At 33.3% G+C, this 19,200-nt stretch overlaps 1 protein-coding gene and 1 pseudogene across 1 annotated transcript; both read left to right on the top strand.

Annotated features, from left to right (window-relative positions):
* The first annotated feature begins 407 nt into the window (after positions 1-407).
* Positions 408-5,177, top strand: LOC131045005 (probable LRR receptor-like serine/threonine-protein kinase At1g67720). Its single transcript, XM_057978502.2, is given in 15 exon segments — positions 408-584; positions 1,048-1,597; positions 1,685-2,166; positions 2,318-2,453; positions 2,573-2,645; positions 2,747-2,814; positions 2,907-2,978; positions 3,109-3,177; positions 3,290-3,480; positions 3,581-3,783; positions 3,908-4,031; positions 4,112-4,180; positions 4,271-4,457; positions 4,560-4,668; positions 4,746-5,177. Coding segments are annotated over 15 exon segments (2,676 nt in total). The 5' UTR covers positions 408-502; the 3' UTR covers positions 5,007-5,177.
* Positions 5,178-11,570: 6,393 nt separating this feature from the next.
* LOC131045004 (probable LRR receptor-like serine/threonine-protein kinase At1g67720) lies at positions 11,571-16,037 on the top strand (annotated as a pseudogene).
* Positions 16,038-19,200: the final 3,163 nt, after the last annotated feature.

The following is a 19,200-nucleotide window of genomic DNA, read 5'->3' as shown; positions in this document are numbered from 1 at the left end:
TGATAAAATCATTTGAAATGTCACCGAAGAAAAGTAAAATAATGAACTTATGATGCCAGGTTTATATAATTAAGAATAAATTTATTTATTTATTTAATTTTTCTATAGATGAAAAATTAGGAGTTATTCTGGTTCCAAAACGGTGTGTGTTATTGATTCTTTTGAAAAATTACAATCGTCGATTTTACGATTAACTGTTAACATTGCATCCATAACTACATGTTATGCACATGCACATTTCCTTAATAAGTTAGATGGGTTTCGGAACCAGAATAGCCGCAGCCCAAAATTTATCCCTTATGAATTCGTCAATGATGACAAATTCAAAGTAAGTTTATTAGCTAATTTAAGCACTTCAAAATACAGACCTTCTACATTATAACTCAAAAGACTCAATGCCACTCAATATATATATAAATATAGGCCAACCTTAATATATGAATTGCTGGCAATCTCTTATACATATTCTGATCTTATTGATTCCCTGCTTGCATTGATTATCATGAAATTTACAAGTTCAACCTTGTTAGCGATCACAGCTTTCATTGGGTTATTCAGTCTCTCCACACTCGCAAATCCAGATGGTAAGTTATGATTTGTTCCATTAAATTTATAAGATAGTATATTTGCCTTAAATAAAATACTTTCTTTTTTTAAGTCTACCAATTTAGTATGAACCCTCTGCATGTTAAATTAACTTTTTAAAGGGTTATATTTAGTTTTGCTCTTTGCTATGTTGAGATTAAAACAAGGCTTTACAAAACTGTAACTACATCGCTGGTTGTAGACAGAGAATCTTAAGAATAAACCGTAAACGCTGATTATTATTTTTATGCTAAGCGCCTCAAGATTGCAGTATGGTACTTTTTTAATGGTGTGTGAGATTTATTTATTTATTTGAATTTCTGAATATTTAGTGTTGTAAGTTATTTCCGTAAGTTTCGCCATTGGCTACAAAGACCAGTGGGTTGATTTTCAATTCTTGAAATTGTACTTTGATTGAATAAATTTTTACCCTGATTTGTGCTGGCATTATTTTCAATGAAGGATTTCTAAGTATCAGCTGCGGCGCTTCAGAGAATAGAACGGGTGAAGAATTCGAGTGGATTACAGATTCCTTATACATCAACTTCAGAAACAACTTCACTAAGCCTCCATTGAGCACTACTGACTCCTATGAGTATCAGTCCGTTGCTTATTTTACAAATCTGGAACTAAATAAATATTGTTACCTCCTCCCCGTGATGCCTCATAAACTTTTACTATTAAGGACTACGTTTCTATTCGGAGGATTTGAAGATCTTCCTTTAGCAAGCGTCTTTGATTTAATCATAGATGGAATCAAATGGGAAACAGTCCGCTTGAAGGGTTTAGAGAATATTTATTACTACTTTTACGAGATCATCTTGGTCCCCAAAAGTGAGACTCTGAGTTTATGCCTGGCTAGAAATTCACAGACAGAAGATGGTAACTATGTGTTCATTTCCACCATTGAGTTGAGGCCGCTACAATCTCGAATGTATAACTCCACTGATTTCAACAACAATGCTTTAGTTTGCTTCTTTCGTACAAGTTTTGGTGATCATGATTTTTCACGGTAAGTAGAATAATGCATCTGTTTGGACGTGAGTTTTGAATCTTTTTTATTGGTATTATAAAGGGTAATGTCCTTGTGGTGTTACAGGTATCCAGAGGACCCGTTTGATCGCATCTGGCTTTCTCCTGCGGTGTCGACAAGCACAACAAATATCAGCACCAACTCCTCTTTGAAGACAAGCTTGTGGAACCAACCACCTTTTTCTGTATTAGAGTATGCCATTGCAACGCAAGTAGGGGAAGACCTGTTAATTCCAGTAGGGTCCTATTATAATGTACCTGACAACGGCTCTTATTATATTGCTCTTTACTTCTGTAACATCATTAACGAGTCAAGCCCTTCAAGGAACCAAACCTTCCAGATTTTTATAAGCAATCGTAAAGTATCAGAATTAAAGTTTCCTTCATACCTAAACTGTCGGGAATGGTATCAGATTTTGAAGCTTAGCCCACTGAAATCTATTGATATAAGATTGCATCCCTTAGAAGGATCTGAAATGAGGCCATTCATAAATGCAGCTGAAGTCTATCGAATTGTAGACATAAACAATATTACACACACCGGAGATGGTACATATAAGTTTCATTTTCTGTCGACTTTGTTGAACTCAGTCCTTCAGTTCCATTATCGTCACGCTATTATTAAATTTTTAAGGAGGCAACTATTTAGTACTATATTTTCTTCTCATCAGCGCCTAACGAATTAAGGTCTGTGTGATAGTACTTGCTATTAGGAAAGTATCGAAGACAACGAATGTACCAGATGATTGGCTAGGAGGAGATCCTTGTTTGCCTGCAGGTTTTCCAATAACCGGTGTCACATGCAACGAGGAAAAACCCCCACGAGTGATTATTGTGTAAAATTCTTTCCGTAAAAGCCATTAAATTTTTTTAAAACTCACAGCAATTAATACATTATTACGTGTCATTTAGGCACCAAAGACTCTTAACCCGCATAACTTCCAAATCTTTTCAGGAATTTAACAAACAGGGGTCTAATTGGCCACATACCTCCAAGCATAGCCAACTTAACCGCAATAACTCAGTTGGTAAGACTTCCCTCCCCCTCCACTTGCCAGTTCTAGCTATTTATAGATGTGGCGCCACTCAATTTAATAAGTAACTCTGAAGTTTATACTGTTTGTTTTAGCTGTTAGGAAACAATAATCTGTCGGGTTCTATTCCAAACCTCAGCTCATTGAAGAAGCTTAGAAAATTGTAAGAGATCCTCAACTGTTTTCTACTCATATATACATAGATGAAAAGGTAATTTGTATGTATTGATTTTTAATTTGCTTTGCATATTTAAGGCAACTGCAAAATAATCAGCTGACTGGAGATATTCCAAGTTCATTGGAGAAACTACCTATGTTGAATGAACTGTATGTTTACTCAAGATTTCTTATCTTTTCTCACAACAATTTTATGTATATTTTTAATGGTTTAGATAAAGTAATGTTTACTGTTACTTAACGGAGCATGTTTATAAATAATTTGTTTGCTGTTGATTAGTTTCTTGCAGAACAACAAATTAGATGGAGATGTGCCTCCTGGTTTAATTAGGCCAGGTTTAAACCTCCGGTATGAGGACAGTCTTTCTTATCTTTTGTCCCTTTGAATTCAAAAGGAGGACTAGACAAATAGTTAATTATGTTTAACGTTGCGAGTCTGAATTTTTCACTCTACGCTACAGAGTTTATCCTCAGAATAATTCTCCAATAAACAAGGAAAGAAGAGAAAAAGGTTGGATTATAGGACCCGCTATTGGTTGTTCGGTTCTGTTAGTCCTTTTGATATTCGGGATTCATCTATGGAGGCGAAAATATAAGCGAGGAAATCTCAACACAAACAATTCTATTACGCAATCTCAACATTCATGCACAGGTCTTTTCTCAATTCCTTCGGCTTGAAAAAGGTTTATTCAAAAACAATTTATATAATTTTAACTCTCGCAAAGCTTTGTTTTATTTGCCTTTCGAAACAGATAAAGATGACCCAAATGAATTTCACAAGCTGGCGTTAGAATATACTGAAGAAGATATTAAAGCAGCTACAAATAACTATTCTACATTCCTTGGTAAGGGAGGCTTTGGATCTGTGTTTTATGGTCAACTTTCAGGAAATGATGTTGCAGTGAAGGTACTTTCAACGGATTCATTTCAAGGAAAACAAGAATTTCGAAATGAGGTATATGCTTTCTTCACAAAAAATTGAACGTTTTATTGCAGACAATAATTTTCTATATCTCTGATACTTTTACTTCAGCCCAAAGTGCCTATTAAACGTATGTTGCTTGTGTTGTTGGATTCAGGTAACTCTCCTTTAAAGAATATACCATAAGAATCTTGTATATTTCATTGGGTACTGCAGACAGCCTATTGTGGCATTAGTATACGAATTTATGGAATGTGGGGCGTTGACGGATCATTTACACGGTATTATTTATTTCATACTGTTGTGAATAAAATTAAATGCGATCAAAGTTTAGTAAAAGGAATTACTGTTCTATTTGCAGGCCCAGCCAAACTAGAGAAACCACTTGATTGGCAAACCAGGGTCAACATTGCTCTCCAAGCAGCAGAGGGTAAATTGTTTAAACAATTGGTTGCAATCTTTATGGTTGTGCCAAGTAAAACTGCTCTTCTACATTACAAATGTCTTACATGGTTTGCAGGTTTGCTATACTTGCATGAGGGTTGTAGTCCTCCAATCATACACAGAGATATTAAGTGCAGTAATATACTTTTGGATAGAAGAATGTTTGCCAATATATCTGACTTTGGTCTATCGAAGTTGTTAGACAACTCCAAAAGCTATATATCAACTAATGTCAAGGGAACCCTCGGCTATTTGGATCCTGAGTATTTTTCTACTTAACCTTCATATTATCTTTCTATCAACCAAACACCTGTTTAACATTCATTAAATGATTGATAATACAGTAAATTTGGAATTTGATGCAGATATTTTGGATCATCAACGTTAAGCGAAAAAAGTGATGTTTATAGTTTTGGTGTAGTTTTGTTGGAGATTATTTCTGGAGTACCACCCAAGGAAGGAATAGTCGAATGGGTAATACATTTAATAGATAATCTATTACTGTTCTCTTTAATAACCAGCTTGTTGTTCTCACCTTCTTTATTATACAGGCAAAAGAACTACTTACATGTGGGAGACTAGTAGACTTGATGGATTCTTCCTTGGGTGGTCGATACAGCTTAACATCTGCATGGAAAGTTGCAGAGATTGCATACAATTGTGTGGAACGAACATCAATAAACCGACCCACAATGAATACTGTTGTGAAAGAGCTAGCAGAAGCGAAGGCACGTTTGTTAGATGATAACGATGAATCTGGATTCATTCTGAGTGTATCATCAAACGTACTTGACATGCCTGAAGCTAGGTAGCCGTAAACTTATGAATCTACTTTACTTGTGGAAAGATGCCTTCATATGGTGTTTTTTATTATAGACTTTTAGCTCTAATATGTATTGTATAAAATGGACGTGGATCGCTTATGGACGATACCAAACATAGTCAAAATTGAAGAGTGTTGCTTATTTTATTTGTTTAGTCTATATTAACTTATCATCTTCCAAGTTTATGTTGCTCGTCTTCCAATAATAAAATAATAAATTTTCTATTACAATTTCAAATAGTGGAAGGTAATATAATATTTTAAATCTATAATATTAGAATATTATGGGTAATTTATTTATAATAATTAATAATACTAATTTTGTAGTACATGGTGATTCAGTGTTTTCTTAATATCTTATTATCACATTAGATTTTATATTTTAACATCTATTTGATATTGTGCAGCCCCCGGTTTTTTTTGGCCCTATTGTTCTACATTCAATTTAGTACCATTCAAATGTAAGGACAATTTACAATTTATAAGCATAGAAGCTACATAGAAATATGAACCTTTATTCTTTGTATTTATTATATGAAATCCATCAAATTATGTATTTCAAAATTATATTATAGATTTTGTTCATTAAATTAAGTGTGGATGTTAGAATCACGATTAATAATTGGATATGTGCAAGACCATGGGGACCAAAAAGTGGTGATGTAAAAAAAAAAATCATTTTTAATTAGACCAAACATGCCAAAATCCATGTTGACATTTTTGTTGTGTTGGGTGATAGTACATGTAGTCATGGAATACATCTATGAGGAACGAGTATCAATTAATAATAGATATTAGGTCCGAGGTTAAATATCTGATCCAATTTCAGATCTGATATCTGTTATGTGACCATGATTCAACAAAAATAAAAATAAATATCATATTTTCATATATATTAATATATGTTAATTATATTATCAATATATTAATATATTAATAAATATACTAATATATATAACCATATATATTTCCTTGAAAGACATTTTTACAAGTTGGTCAATACTTCATAAAGGTTTTGTCTCGGGTGGGTTATGGTACTCCATCCCTACAATGATATGCTAGCATATTTGGGGGGAATGGAATGAACAAATTTTTAGAGATAAAGAGTCTTCACTTCAAATTGTGATAAACAAAATTGAAGTGGAAATTTGTGAGCACATCAATGCCCAAATCATTGAAGAAAGTATGATTTTTTTGTTGTTTGGGATGATCAAATAATAAGAGAATGGCCACACTTAGTTCCCTTTAAGCTGATACAAAATAGAAAAACACAGATAGAAGTCAAATGGTCACTCCCACTAAAAGGTCGTTTGAAACTAAATTTCAACAGTGCCTCCATGGGAAACCCTAGCATGTTTGGTGTTGGCTTCATTATTAGAAATGATAAGGGAGAATTTGCATGGGGTGGCTTAGTTAAGCTCCCTATTGACACCATTAATGACGTTGAATATGCAGCTCTTCTTGACAGCCTAAAACTATGTATGGAGAAAAGTATGTGGCTCTTCTTGGTAACCTAAAACTATGTATGAAGGAAAACCTTAGGTAGATTGATATTAAAGGTGACTCCCTTAATATGATTCATGTTGTTACTTTAGGAAAAGCACTGAACTGAAAATCCATAATGTGGCTGACTAGAATCAAAGAGATCCTAGGCACAATGGATTACTCAATCAAGCACATATTTCATGAGGCAAATCAAGAGGCATATTTCCTATCAAATCGTGTGATTGATTAGGGATGTGAATCTACTTCATCAAATCATATGTCTTCTTGGGATGAATTTAGTCTTGGTCATGGCATCCACCATACGTCGAATGCCTCTATTACAAATACCAATCCTGTAAGAGCTAAAGATGCCCTCTATACAAAGAGTGGTATGGCAAGATAAATTAAGACACATGATGCCCGCATGAGTAGAAACTTAGAAAATAATTCTTTGGGATATGCAGGATTTGATAAAATATTCAGACCACCCCACCTATATAGATGGAATTACAAAGATAATTTGGCAATTTCTTCTTAGGTTGCAGATCTCAAGTGGTGAATATGGCGAGTTCCTCTGTGTCGAGCGATGAGGAGATGGAGTTCATTTTATCCTCGAATGCAAGTGTGACTGCTCGCAAGATTCTATTAGAGATCGATTGAAAGAATTTTTTTATTTCAATGGTGAGGTGGAGGAGGATGTCATCTGCAGGGTTATCGGTAGAAAAATGTTGGACGAACTGCATGTACACAAGGTCGAGCTGCTAGAGAAGTTCGTGTATAGTATCACTAGGATGACCGGGGATTATGATGTTATTAAGAGGGTTGTCTGTCTAATTGTAAATGTAGAGTTCACAGAACCTATATTCAAGGCCCTAAAACAATTGTAGACCAAGTATTTTAAAGGGTGGGTTGCAGAAGCTTTTAGCATTGAGCTGGTCATCAAAAATGAGGATATGTTAAAGGGTGGGTTGCAGATGGTTTTAGCATTGAGCTGGTCATCAAAAATGAGGATATGGCTTATACTATTGTTGTCTGAAGGGACTACATGCACGAGACTTATAAATGAAGATCAAGAGAGCTCAAGAGGTCATTTAGGTCATACGCATCCTGATTTTCACTTTGTACTGAATCTCATGTATCTTTTTTCATTTTTTTTTAATGGAAATGAGCATTACTCCTATGATAGCAATATATATGAAAGATTATACCATCTCCTACTCATTAGGGCTTGATCTCCATTGTTTCCTATTTCTAATGATCTTGCTTTGATATTTTGGTTGCTCTTAGATTTTACGTGTGCAGAAGAGCTCAATAAAGAATGGATTGTTGTTGGGTATACTCTTGATCACTATGAGGATTAACACGAGCATTAGGATTTATGATTACATTAGAGTTAGGATTCATTAGGATTTGATAAGGAAGAAATTATCATCTTATATAGAGAGCACCCTAGAAAATGGAGGGATAGGATTAAGAGGTGTAGGGATAAATTGTCAGGTCAGATTAGAGGGTAGGTATATATAATGAGAAAATATTAGGGATATGGTTCAATGTAGACTATGAGATGATTGACAAGTGCATGGAGGGAAAAAGCTAATAAATTAATAAAATAAATGAAGATATATTTAATTACTAGAAAAAGTGGGGCCAATTAAATAAATAAAGTAGTTATTTAATTTAGAGAAAGGATAATTGAAATATTTTTTTTTTAATTTAAATAGGGAAAGGCTAGAAAAAGATTAATTAATTAATTAAATAAAAAAAAAGTCTACTTAATTAATAGAAGTCTTGGAATAATATAATTAATTAAATATTTATTTAATTAGACTAGGACAATTTTAGGTGTGTGTGTGTGTGTGTGTATACATATATGTAGACACACACACACACACACACACACACACACACACACACACACACATATGCTAAATTTGGCCAGTAAAGTTTGGAACCAATGTGATTCTTTGAACATAATTAATTATATGAAGGGCATCCAAACACCCTCTTCGACCATCTAAGGGCTTATTGGGGATTGTTTGGAGATTATTAACACCTTGGATGATTGCCTTTTTTCCATATTTATAAGGAAGGTAACAATGTTGCAAACCAATTTGCTAATCTTGGGATCGTTACAGACTCTAGGTGCTCATGGGGGATGAATGGCCCCCTTCCCCTTAAGATTATCTCATTGATTCCCAATGATGCCCATGATTGTTAATGTTGATCCCTAAAAATGCTCTCACCTTAAATAAGGGTAGTTGAGAAGCTCCACAAGTGTGAGACCAAGTGCGACCTATAAAGTGACCTCAAATATTTTAGAAGTCATCTCTTTGTAATTCAAATGGGAGGGGAAAAGGGAAGGAACGATTAAAAAATGCTTGACAATAGGAAAATCACTTTGACAATTCATGAGCTTGTAATGAATGAAGATATTTTACAACACTTTAATCCTTATGATATGCAAACATCTAGGATTCACTTGTTTTGTGAAACAAACATTTTACACTAGAAACTTTTTATGAAAAGGGAGAATAAGTCATCAATATAAGAAAAACATAAGATGGAATATTTAAAATTCTGCAACAAAGAGTATATCTAAAGATCAAATAAAATTAAACAAATCCTTCAAGTTTCCACAATGATTCACAATCTTGTTAATTCTATATTGAATGGTGTAATTTTTTATTTACCCTTTATACAAAATAGAATAGTAAATTTCTTTACCTTATCCATTAATCATTAGAGATAAAAAAAAAATAACCAAAAATTTAAAATAAGAGCACATAACATGTCTCCAAAAAAATACTAGAAAGGCGAGTAGGGTACAATTTAATATTTTATTAAGGACCAACATATTGAGGCTAGAACAAAAGACTAGGAACTAATTTATATAAATGTAGCTGTAAACAAAACACACGTCAGATATTTTTTTATACTAAATGTTAAAAAAATTCAAATATTATCATGTAGGATGAAGAATCAGACGTAAATTAACTTCTAATAAAACATGGACCTCTCATATAAATGTGGGTGTGCTGAAAAACTATCATACATATTCTTTCTAGACGTTAATTGACTTCGTAAATCTAAAATGTGGCCGAAAAAAGTAAAAGGTAGAAATGTTCATTGGCATTTATTGGGAGTTGCATGGGTGTTCAACGGGCGTTCCACCGGAGTTCGACGAACAGAGCTCTCCTACAATCCGAAAGAATGTTTCTTTCCATACGCTGGTTCCCCACCTACAACTGATGGTACCTTAGATTGACCCAGATAAGGGGTTTACTATTAATAAAAAAATTAATAGTAAAGAGTATAGCTTATAAACGATCGATGAATTAAAATAGATTGTCTATATCTCAATAGAGCAAATCATCTAATATCTTAATTTAATGGTAATTTAATGGTTATATGTTTTCATTTATGTTTAATATGGTAAAATGCAAGATAAGTTTTTTCTATAATAAAAATTTTAATCATAAATTTCTTAGTGACATTTCAAATAATTAGTGATATAATTTGTAAAATGACAAATTATTTGAAATGGCTAGTCGCTATTTTAAGAAAATCTACGGATATCTTATTTGGCTAGTCATATGCCTCCATTTGATTCTTACATATCAGTGTTAAGGGTTCCTTAGATATTTAATATGGAAATAAATGTTAGATTATCTTTCATTTGTAGCATTCAATTGATGATACAATCTTACATCAACATCTACACAAAACTCACTCCCAAATAAATATGGATTCAAAGGAAAAAATATCTCACATATTTTTTTCATACTTAAAACATTCAAATAAGTCAAATATTATCATATACGAATAAGATAATGACATCTATAATGATTAAACGAGATGTTTATTGACATTCCCTAATAAAATATGGACCACTCTTCAATAAATGTAGGTGTAAAGAAAAACAATTTCACATATATTTCTATATTAAATATTCAAAGAGCTCAAATATTATCACACATGAATAAGACGATGACATACAACCACTAAAACGAGATGTCAATTGACTTGCTTTAATAAGATATGGACCATTCTTATAAAAATCTGAATGTAAATAAAACACATCTCACCTAATTTTTTTATATTAAAAATTCAAAGAACCCAAATACTATCATTTAAGATTAAGATGGTGACATATAACCATTAGAACAAGACATCAATTGACTTCTTCCTAATAATAAAATATAGACCACTTATATAAATGTAGTTGTGAAGGGGAAATATCTGACCTATTATTTTGAGACGTTAATTGACCTGGTAAATGAACTTGATATTTAAAATGTGGCTAGAGAAAAGTAAAACCGTTTCCAGTGTGACGGAAGGTAATAAAATGGTTTGAAATGTCACTGAAGAAAAGTAAAATAATGAACTTACGATGCCAGGTTTGTATAATTAAGAATAAAATTATTATTTTTTTTTTCTTTTTTCTTTCTGTAGATGAAAAATTAGGATGCAGTTATTCTGGTTCCAAAATGATGTGTGTTATTGATTCTTTTGAAAAATTACAGCCTACGATTAACTGTAAAAATTGCATCCATAACTACATGTTATGCACATGCACATTTCCTTAATAAATCAGATGAGTTTCGGAACCAAAATAGCCGCAGCCCAAAAATTATCCCTTATGAATTCGTCAATGATGACAAATTCAAAGTAAATTTATTAGCTAATTTAAGCACTTCAAAATACACCTTCTACATTAAACTCAAAAGAGTCAATGCCACTCAATATATATATGAATATAGGCCAACCTTAATATATGAATTGCTGGCAATCTCTTATATATATTCTGATCTTATTGATTCCCTGCTTGCATTGATTATCACGAAATTCACAAGTTCAACCTTGTCAGCGATCACAGCTTTCATTGGATTATTCAGTCTCTCCACACTCGCAAATCCAGATGGTAAGTTATGATTTGTTCCAGTAAATTTATAAGATAATATATTTGCCTTAAAATAAAATACTTTCTTCTTTTAAGTCTACCAATTTAGTACGAACCCTCTGCATGATAAATTAACTTTTTAAAGGGTTATATTTAGTTTTGCTCTTTGGTATTTTGAGATTAAAACAAGGCTTTATAAAACTGTAACTACATCGCTGGTTGTAGACAGAGAACCTTAAGAATAAACAGTAGACTGTAATTATTTTTTTGTATGTTAAGCGCCTCAAGATTGCTGTATGGTACGTTTTTAATCGTGTGCGAGATTCATTTATTTATTTGAATTTCTGATTGTTTAGTGTTGTAAGTTATTCCCGTATGTTTTGCAATTGGCTGATTTTTTTTTCAATCAATTCCTGAAATTTTACTTTGATTGAATAAATTTTTACCCTGATTCGTGCTGGCATTATTTTCAATGAAGGATTTCTAAGTATCAGCTGCGGCGCTTCAGAGAATAGAACGGGTGAAGAATTCGAGTGGATTACAGATTTCTTATTCATCAACTTCAGAAACAACTTCACTAAGCCTCCATTGAGCACTACTGACTCCTATGAGTATCGGTCCGTTGCTTATTTTACAAATCTGGAACTAAATAAATATTGTTACTTCCTCCCCGTAATGCCTCATAAACTTTTACTATTAAGGACAACGTTTCTATTCGGAGGATTTGAAGATCTTCCTTTAGCAAGCGTCTTTGATTTAATCATAGATGGAATCAAATGGGAAACAGTCCGCTCGAAGGGTTTAGAGAATATTTATTACTACTTTTACGAGATCATCTTGGTCCCCAAAAGTGAGACTCTGAGTTTATGCCTGGCTAGAAATTCACAGACAGAAGATGGTAACTATGTGTTCATTTCCACCATTGAGTTGAGGCCACTACAATCTCGAATGTATAACTCCACTGATTTCAACAACAATGCTTTAGTTTACTTCTCTCGTTGAAGTTTTGGTGATCATGATTTTTCAAGGTAAGTAGAATAATGCATCTGTTTGGACGTGAGTTTTGAATCTTTTTTAATGGCATTATAAAGGGTAATGTCCTTGTGGTGTTACAGGTATCCAGAGGACCCGTTTGATCGCATCTGGCTTTCTCGTGCGGTGTCGACAACCACAACAAATTTCAGCACGAACTCCTCTTTGAAGACAAGTTTGTGGAACCAACCACCTTTATCTGTATTAGAGTATGCCATTGCAACGCAAGTTGGGGAAGACCTGTTAATTCCAGTAGGGTCCTATTATATTGTACCTGACAACGGCTCTTATTATATTGCTCTTTACTTCTGTAACATCATTAACGAGACAAGCCCTTCAAGGAACCAAACCTTCCAAAGTTTTATTAGCAATCGTAAAGTATCAGAATTAAAGTTTCCTTCATACGTAAACTGTCGGGAATGGTATCAGATTTTGAAGCTTAGCCAACTGAAATCTATTGATATAAGATTGCATCCCTTAGAAGGATCTGACATGAGGCCATTCATAAATGCAGCTGAAGTCTATCGAATTGTAGACATATACAATATTACACACCGGAGATGGTACATATAAGTTTCATTTTCTGTCGACTTTGTTGAACTCAGTCCTTCAGTTCCATTACCGTCACGCTATTATTAAATTTTGAAGGAGGGAAGTATTTAGTACTATATTTTCTTCTCATCGGCGCCTAACGAATTAAGGTCTGTGTGACATTACTTGCTATTAGGAAAATATCGAAGACAACGAATGTACCAGATGATTGGCTAGGAGGAGATCCTTGTTTGCCTGCAGGTTTTCCAATAACCGGTGTCACATGCAACGAGGAAAACCCCCCACGAGTGATTATTGTGTAAAATTCTTTCCGTAAAAGCCATTAAATTTTGTTAAAACTCACAGCAATGAATACCTAATTTTCTTAACCCGCATAACTTCCAAATCTTTTCAGGAATTTAACAAACAGGGGTCTAATTGGCCACATACCTCCAAGCATAGCCAACTTAACCGCAATAACTCAGTTGGTAAGACTTCCCTCCCCCTCCACTTGCCAGTTCTAGCTATTTATAGATGTGGCGCCACTTAATTTAATAAGTAACTCTTAAGTTTATACTGTTTGTTTTAGCTGTTAGGAAACAATAATCTGTCGGGTTCTATTCCAAACCTCAGCTCATTGAAGAACCTTAGAAAATTGTAAGAGATCCTCAACTGTTTTCTACTCGTATATACATAGATGAATGATAAAGGTAATTTGTATGTATTGATTTTTAATTTGCTTTGCATATTTAAGGCAACTGCAAAATAATCAGCTGACTGGAAATATTCCAAGTTCATTGGAGAAACTACCTATGTTGAATGAACTGTATGTTTACTCAAGATTTCTTATCTTTTCTCACAACAATTTTATGTATATTTTTAATAGTTTAGACAAAGTAATGTTTACTGTTACTTAACGGAGCATGTTTATAATTAATTGCTTTGCTGTTGATTAGTTTCTTGCAGAACAACAAATTAGATGGAGATGTGCCACCTGGTTTATTAGGTCGGGTTTAAACCTTCGGTATGAGGACACTCTTTCTGATGTTTTGTCCCTTTGAATTCAAAAGGAGGAGTAGACAAATAGTTAATTATCTTTTAACCTATTGTTCACTCTACGCTACAGAGTTTATGCTCAGAATAATTCTCCAATAAACAAGGAAAGAAAAGAAAAAGTTTGGATTATAGGACCCACTATTGGTTGTTCGGTTCTGTTAGTCCTTTTGATATTCGGGATTCATCTATGGAGGCAAAAATATAAGCGAGGAAATCTCACCACAAACGATTCTATTACGCAATCTCAACATTCATGTATAGGTCTTTTCTCAATTCCTTCGGCTTGAAAAAGGTTTATTCAAAAACAATTTATATAATTTTAACTCTTGGAAAGCTTTGTTTTATTTGCCTATCGAAACAGATAAAGATGACCCAAATAAATTTCACAAGCTGGCGTTAGAATATACTGAAGAAGATATTAAAGCAGCTACAAAAAACTATTCTACATTCATTGGTAAGGGAGGCTTTGGATCTGTGTTTTATGGTAAACATTCAGGAAATGATGTTGCAGTGAAGGTACTTTCAACGGATTCATTTCAAGGAAAACAAGAATTTCGAAATGAGGTATATACTTTCTTCACAAAAAATTGAACGTTTTATTCAAGACAATAATTTTCTATATCTCTGATACTTTTACTTCAGCCCAAAGTGCCTATTAAACGTATGTTGCTTGTGTTGTTGGATTCAGGTAACTCTCCTTTCAAGAATATACCATAAGAATCTTGTATATTTCATAGGGTACTGCAGACAACCTATTGTGGCATTAGTATACGAATTTATGGAATGTGGGACGTTGGCGGATCATTTACACGGTATTATTTATTTCATACTGTTGTGAATAAAATTAAATGCGATCAAAGTTTAGTAAAAGGAATTACTGTTCTATTTGCAGGCCCAGCCAAACTAGAGAAACCACTTGATTGGCAAACCAGGGTCAACATTCCTCTTCAAGCAGCAGAGGGTAAATTGTTTAAACAATTGGTTTCAATCTTTATGGTTGTGCCAAGTAAAACTGCTCTTCTACATTACAAATGTCTTACATTGTTTGCAGGTTTGCTATACTTGCATGAGGGTTGTAGTCCTCCAATTATACACAGAGATATTAAGTGCAGTAATATACTTTTTGGATAGAAGAATGTTTGCCAAGATATCTGACTTTGGTCTATCGAAGTTTCTAGACAACTCCAAAAGCTATATATCAACTAATGTCAAGGGAACCCTCGGCTATTTGGATCCTGAGTATTTTCCTACTTAACCTTCATATTATCTTTCTATCAACCAAACAACTGGTTTAACATTCATTAAATGATTGATAATACAGTAAATTTGGAATTTGATGCAGATATTTTGGATCATCAACATTAAGCGAAAAAAGTGATGTTTATAATTTTGGTGTAGTTTTGTTGGAGATTATTTCTGGAGTACCACCCAAGGAAGGAATAGTCGAATGGGTAATACATTTAATAGATAATCTATTACTGTTCTCATTAATAACCAATTTGTTGTTCTCACCTTCTTTATTATACAGGCAAAAGAACTACTTACTTGTGGGAGACTAGTAGACTTGATGGACTCTTCATTGGGTGGTCGATACAGCTTAACATCTGCATGGAAAGTTGCAGAGATTGCATACAATTGTGTGGAACGAACATCAATAAACCGACCCACAATGAATAGTGTTGTGAAAGAGCTAGCAGAAGCGAAGGCACGTTTGTTAGATGATAACGATGAATCTGGATTCATTCTGAGTGCATCATCAAACGTACTTGACATGCCTGAAGCTAGGTAGCCGTAAACTTATGAATCTACTTTACTTGTGGAAAGATGCCTCTATATGGTGTTTTTTATTATAGACTTTTAGCTTTGATATGTATTGTATAAAATGGACGTGGATCGTTTATGGACGATCCCAAACATAGTCAAAATTGAAGAGTGTTGCTTATTTTATTTGTTTAGTCTATATTAACTTATCATCTTCCAAGTTTATGTTGCTTGTCTTCCAATAATAAAATAATAAATTTTCTATTACGATTTCAAATAGTGGAAGGTAATATAATATTTTAGATATATAATATTAGAATATTTATGAACAATTTATTTATTATAATTAATAATACTAATTTTGTAGTACATGGTGATTCAGTGTTTTTTTAATATCTTACTATCACATTAGATTTTATATTTTAACATCTATTTGATATTGTGCAGCCCCCGCTATATTTGTCATATTGTTCTATATTCAATTTAGTAACATTCAAATGTAAAATTAAGTGAAGATGGATTTTCTTTAGGTTTCTCTTGCATAAATTGGATTCATTGTTATTTGAATTTTTATGATTGACTAATCTTTTCATTGATTCCCCATTTTAAGCATATTCATGTGTTACTATTTACAATTTACAAGCATAGAAGCTACATAGAAATATGTGAACCTTTATTCTTTGTATTTATTATATGAAATCCATCAAATTATGTATTTCAAAATTATATTGTGGATTTTGTTCATTAAATTAAGTGTGGATGTTATTGGGGGTGTTAGAATGACCATTAATAATCGGATATGTGTAAGACCATGGAGACCAAAAAGTGGTGATGTAAAAAAAAAAACATTTTTAATTAGGTCAAACATGCCAAAATCTATGTTGACTTTTTTGTTGTGTTGGGTGATAGTACATGTAGTCATGGAATACATGTTAGAGGAATGAATATTGATTAATAATAGATATTAGGTCTGAGGTCAAATATTTGATCCAATTTCACATCTGATATCTGTTATGTGACCATGAATCAACAAAAATAAAAAATAAATATTATATTTTCATATATATTAATTATATTATCAATATATTAATATATTAATAAATATACTAATATATATAACCATATATATTTCCTTGAAAAACATTTTTACAACTTGGTCAATACTTTATAAAGGTTTTGTCTCGGTTGGGTTATGGTACTCCATCCCTGCAATGATATGCTAGCACATTTGGGGGGAATGGAATGAACAAATTTTCAAAGATAAAGAGTCTTCACTTCAAACTATGATAAACAAAGGTGAAGTGGAAATTTGTGAGCACATCAATGCCCAAATCATTGAAGAAAGTATGACTTTTTTTGTTACCTGGAATGATCAAATAATAAGGGAATTGCCACACTTAATTCCTTTTAAGTTGATACAAAATAGAAAAACACAGATAGAAGTCAAATGGTCACTCCTACCAGAAGGTCATTTGAAACTAAATTTTGACGGTGCCTCCAAGGGAAACCCTAGCGTGTTTGGTGTTGGCTTCATTATTAGAAATGACAAGGGAGAATTTGCATGGGGTGGATTAGTTAAGCTCCCTATTGACACCATTAATGACATTGAATATGTGGCTCTTCTTGACAGCCTAAAACTATGTATGGAGAAAAATATGTGGCTCTTCTTGGTAACCTAAAACTATGTATGAAGGAAAACCTTAGGTAGTTAGGTAGATTGATATTAAAGGTGACTCCCCTAATATCATTCATGTTGTTACTTTAGGTAAAGCACTGAACTGGAAATCCATAATGTGGCTGACTAGAATCAAAGAGATCATCGGCACAATGGATTACTCAATCAAGCACATATTTCATGAGGCAAATCAAGCCGCATATTTCTTATCAAATCCTGTGATTGATTAGGGATGTGAATCTACTTCATCAAATCATATTTCTTCTTGGGATGAATTTAGTCTTGGTGATGGCATCCACCATACGTCGAATGCCTCTATTACAAATACCAATTCTGTAAGAGCTAAAGATGCCCTCTATACAAAGAGTGGCATGGCAGGATAAATAAAGACACATGGTGCCCGCATGAGTAGAAACTTAGAAAATAATTCTTTGGGATATGCAAGATTTGATAAGATATTCAGACCACCCCACCTATATAGATGGAATTAGAAAGATAATTTGGAAATTTCTTCTTAGGTTGCAGATCTCAAGTGGTGAATATGGCGAGTTCCTCTCTGTCGAGCGATGAGGAGATGGAGTTCATTTTATCCTAGAATGCAAGTGTGACTGCTCGCAAGATTCTATTAGAGATCGATTGAAAGAATTTTTTTATTTCAATGGTGAGGTGGAGGAGGATGTCATCTGCAGGGTTATCGGTAGAAAAATCTTAGACGAACTGCATGTACACAAGGTCGAGCTGCTAGAGAAGTTCGTGTAAAGCATCACTAGGATGACCGGGGATTATGATGTTATTGAGAGGGTTGTCTGTTGAATTGTAAAAGTAGAGTTCACAGAACCTATATTCAAGGCCCTAAAACAATTGTAGACCAAGTATTTTAAAGGGTGGGTTGCAGATGCTTTTAGCATTGAGCTGGTCATAAAAAATGAGGATATTTTAAAGGGTGGGTTATAGATGCTTTTAGCATTGAGCTGGTCATCAAAAATGAGGATATGGCTTATACTATCGTTGTCTGAAGGGACTACATGCACGAGACTTATAAATATATGATCAGTGTTAATGGGGATTTGTTTTCCGTTGAGAAGATTAAGAGAGCTCAAGAGATCATTTAGGTCATATGCATTCTGATTTTCACTCTGTACTGAATCTCATGTATCTTTTTGCATTGTTTTTAATGGAAATGAGCATTATTTCTATGATAGCAATATATATGAAAGATTATACCATCTCCTACTCATTAGGGCTTGATCTCCATTGTTTCCTATCTCTAATGATCTTGCTTTGATATTTTGGTTGCTTTTAGATTTTATGTCTGCACAAGAACTCAATAAAGAATAGATTGTGGTTGGGTATACTCTTGATCGCTATGAGGATTCACATGAGCGTTAGGATTTATGATTACATTCGAGTTAGGATTCATTAGGATTTGATAAGGATGAAATGATCATCTTATATAGAGAGCACCCTAGGAAATGGAGGGATAGGATTAAGAGGTGTAGGGACAAATGGTCAGGTCAAATTAAAGGGTAGGTATATATAATGAGAAAATATTAGGGATATGGTTCAATGTAGACTACGAGATGATTGACAAGTGCATGGAGGGAAAAAGCTAATGGATTAATAAAATAAATGAAGATATATTAAATTACTAGAAAAAGTGGGGCCAATTAAATAAATAAAGTAATTATTTAATTTAGAGAAAGGATAATTGAAATAAAAAAAATATTTATTTAAATAGAGAAA

The sequence above is a fragment of the Cryptomeria japonica genome, chromosome 1 (assembly GCF_030272615.1).
Source record: "Cryptomeria japonica chromosome 1, Sugi_1.0, whole genome shotgun sequence".
In the NCBI taxonomy this organism is placed as follows: domain Eukaryota; kingdom Viridiplantae; phylum Streptophyta; class Pinopsida; order Cupressales; family Cupressaceae; genus Cryptomeria; species Cryptomeria japonica.
This window is presented reverse-complemented; position numbering and strand designations above follow the sequence as displayed.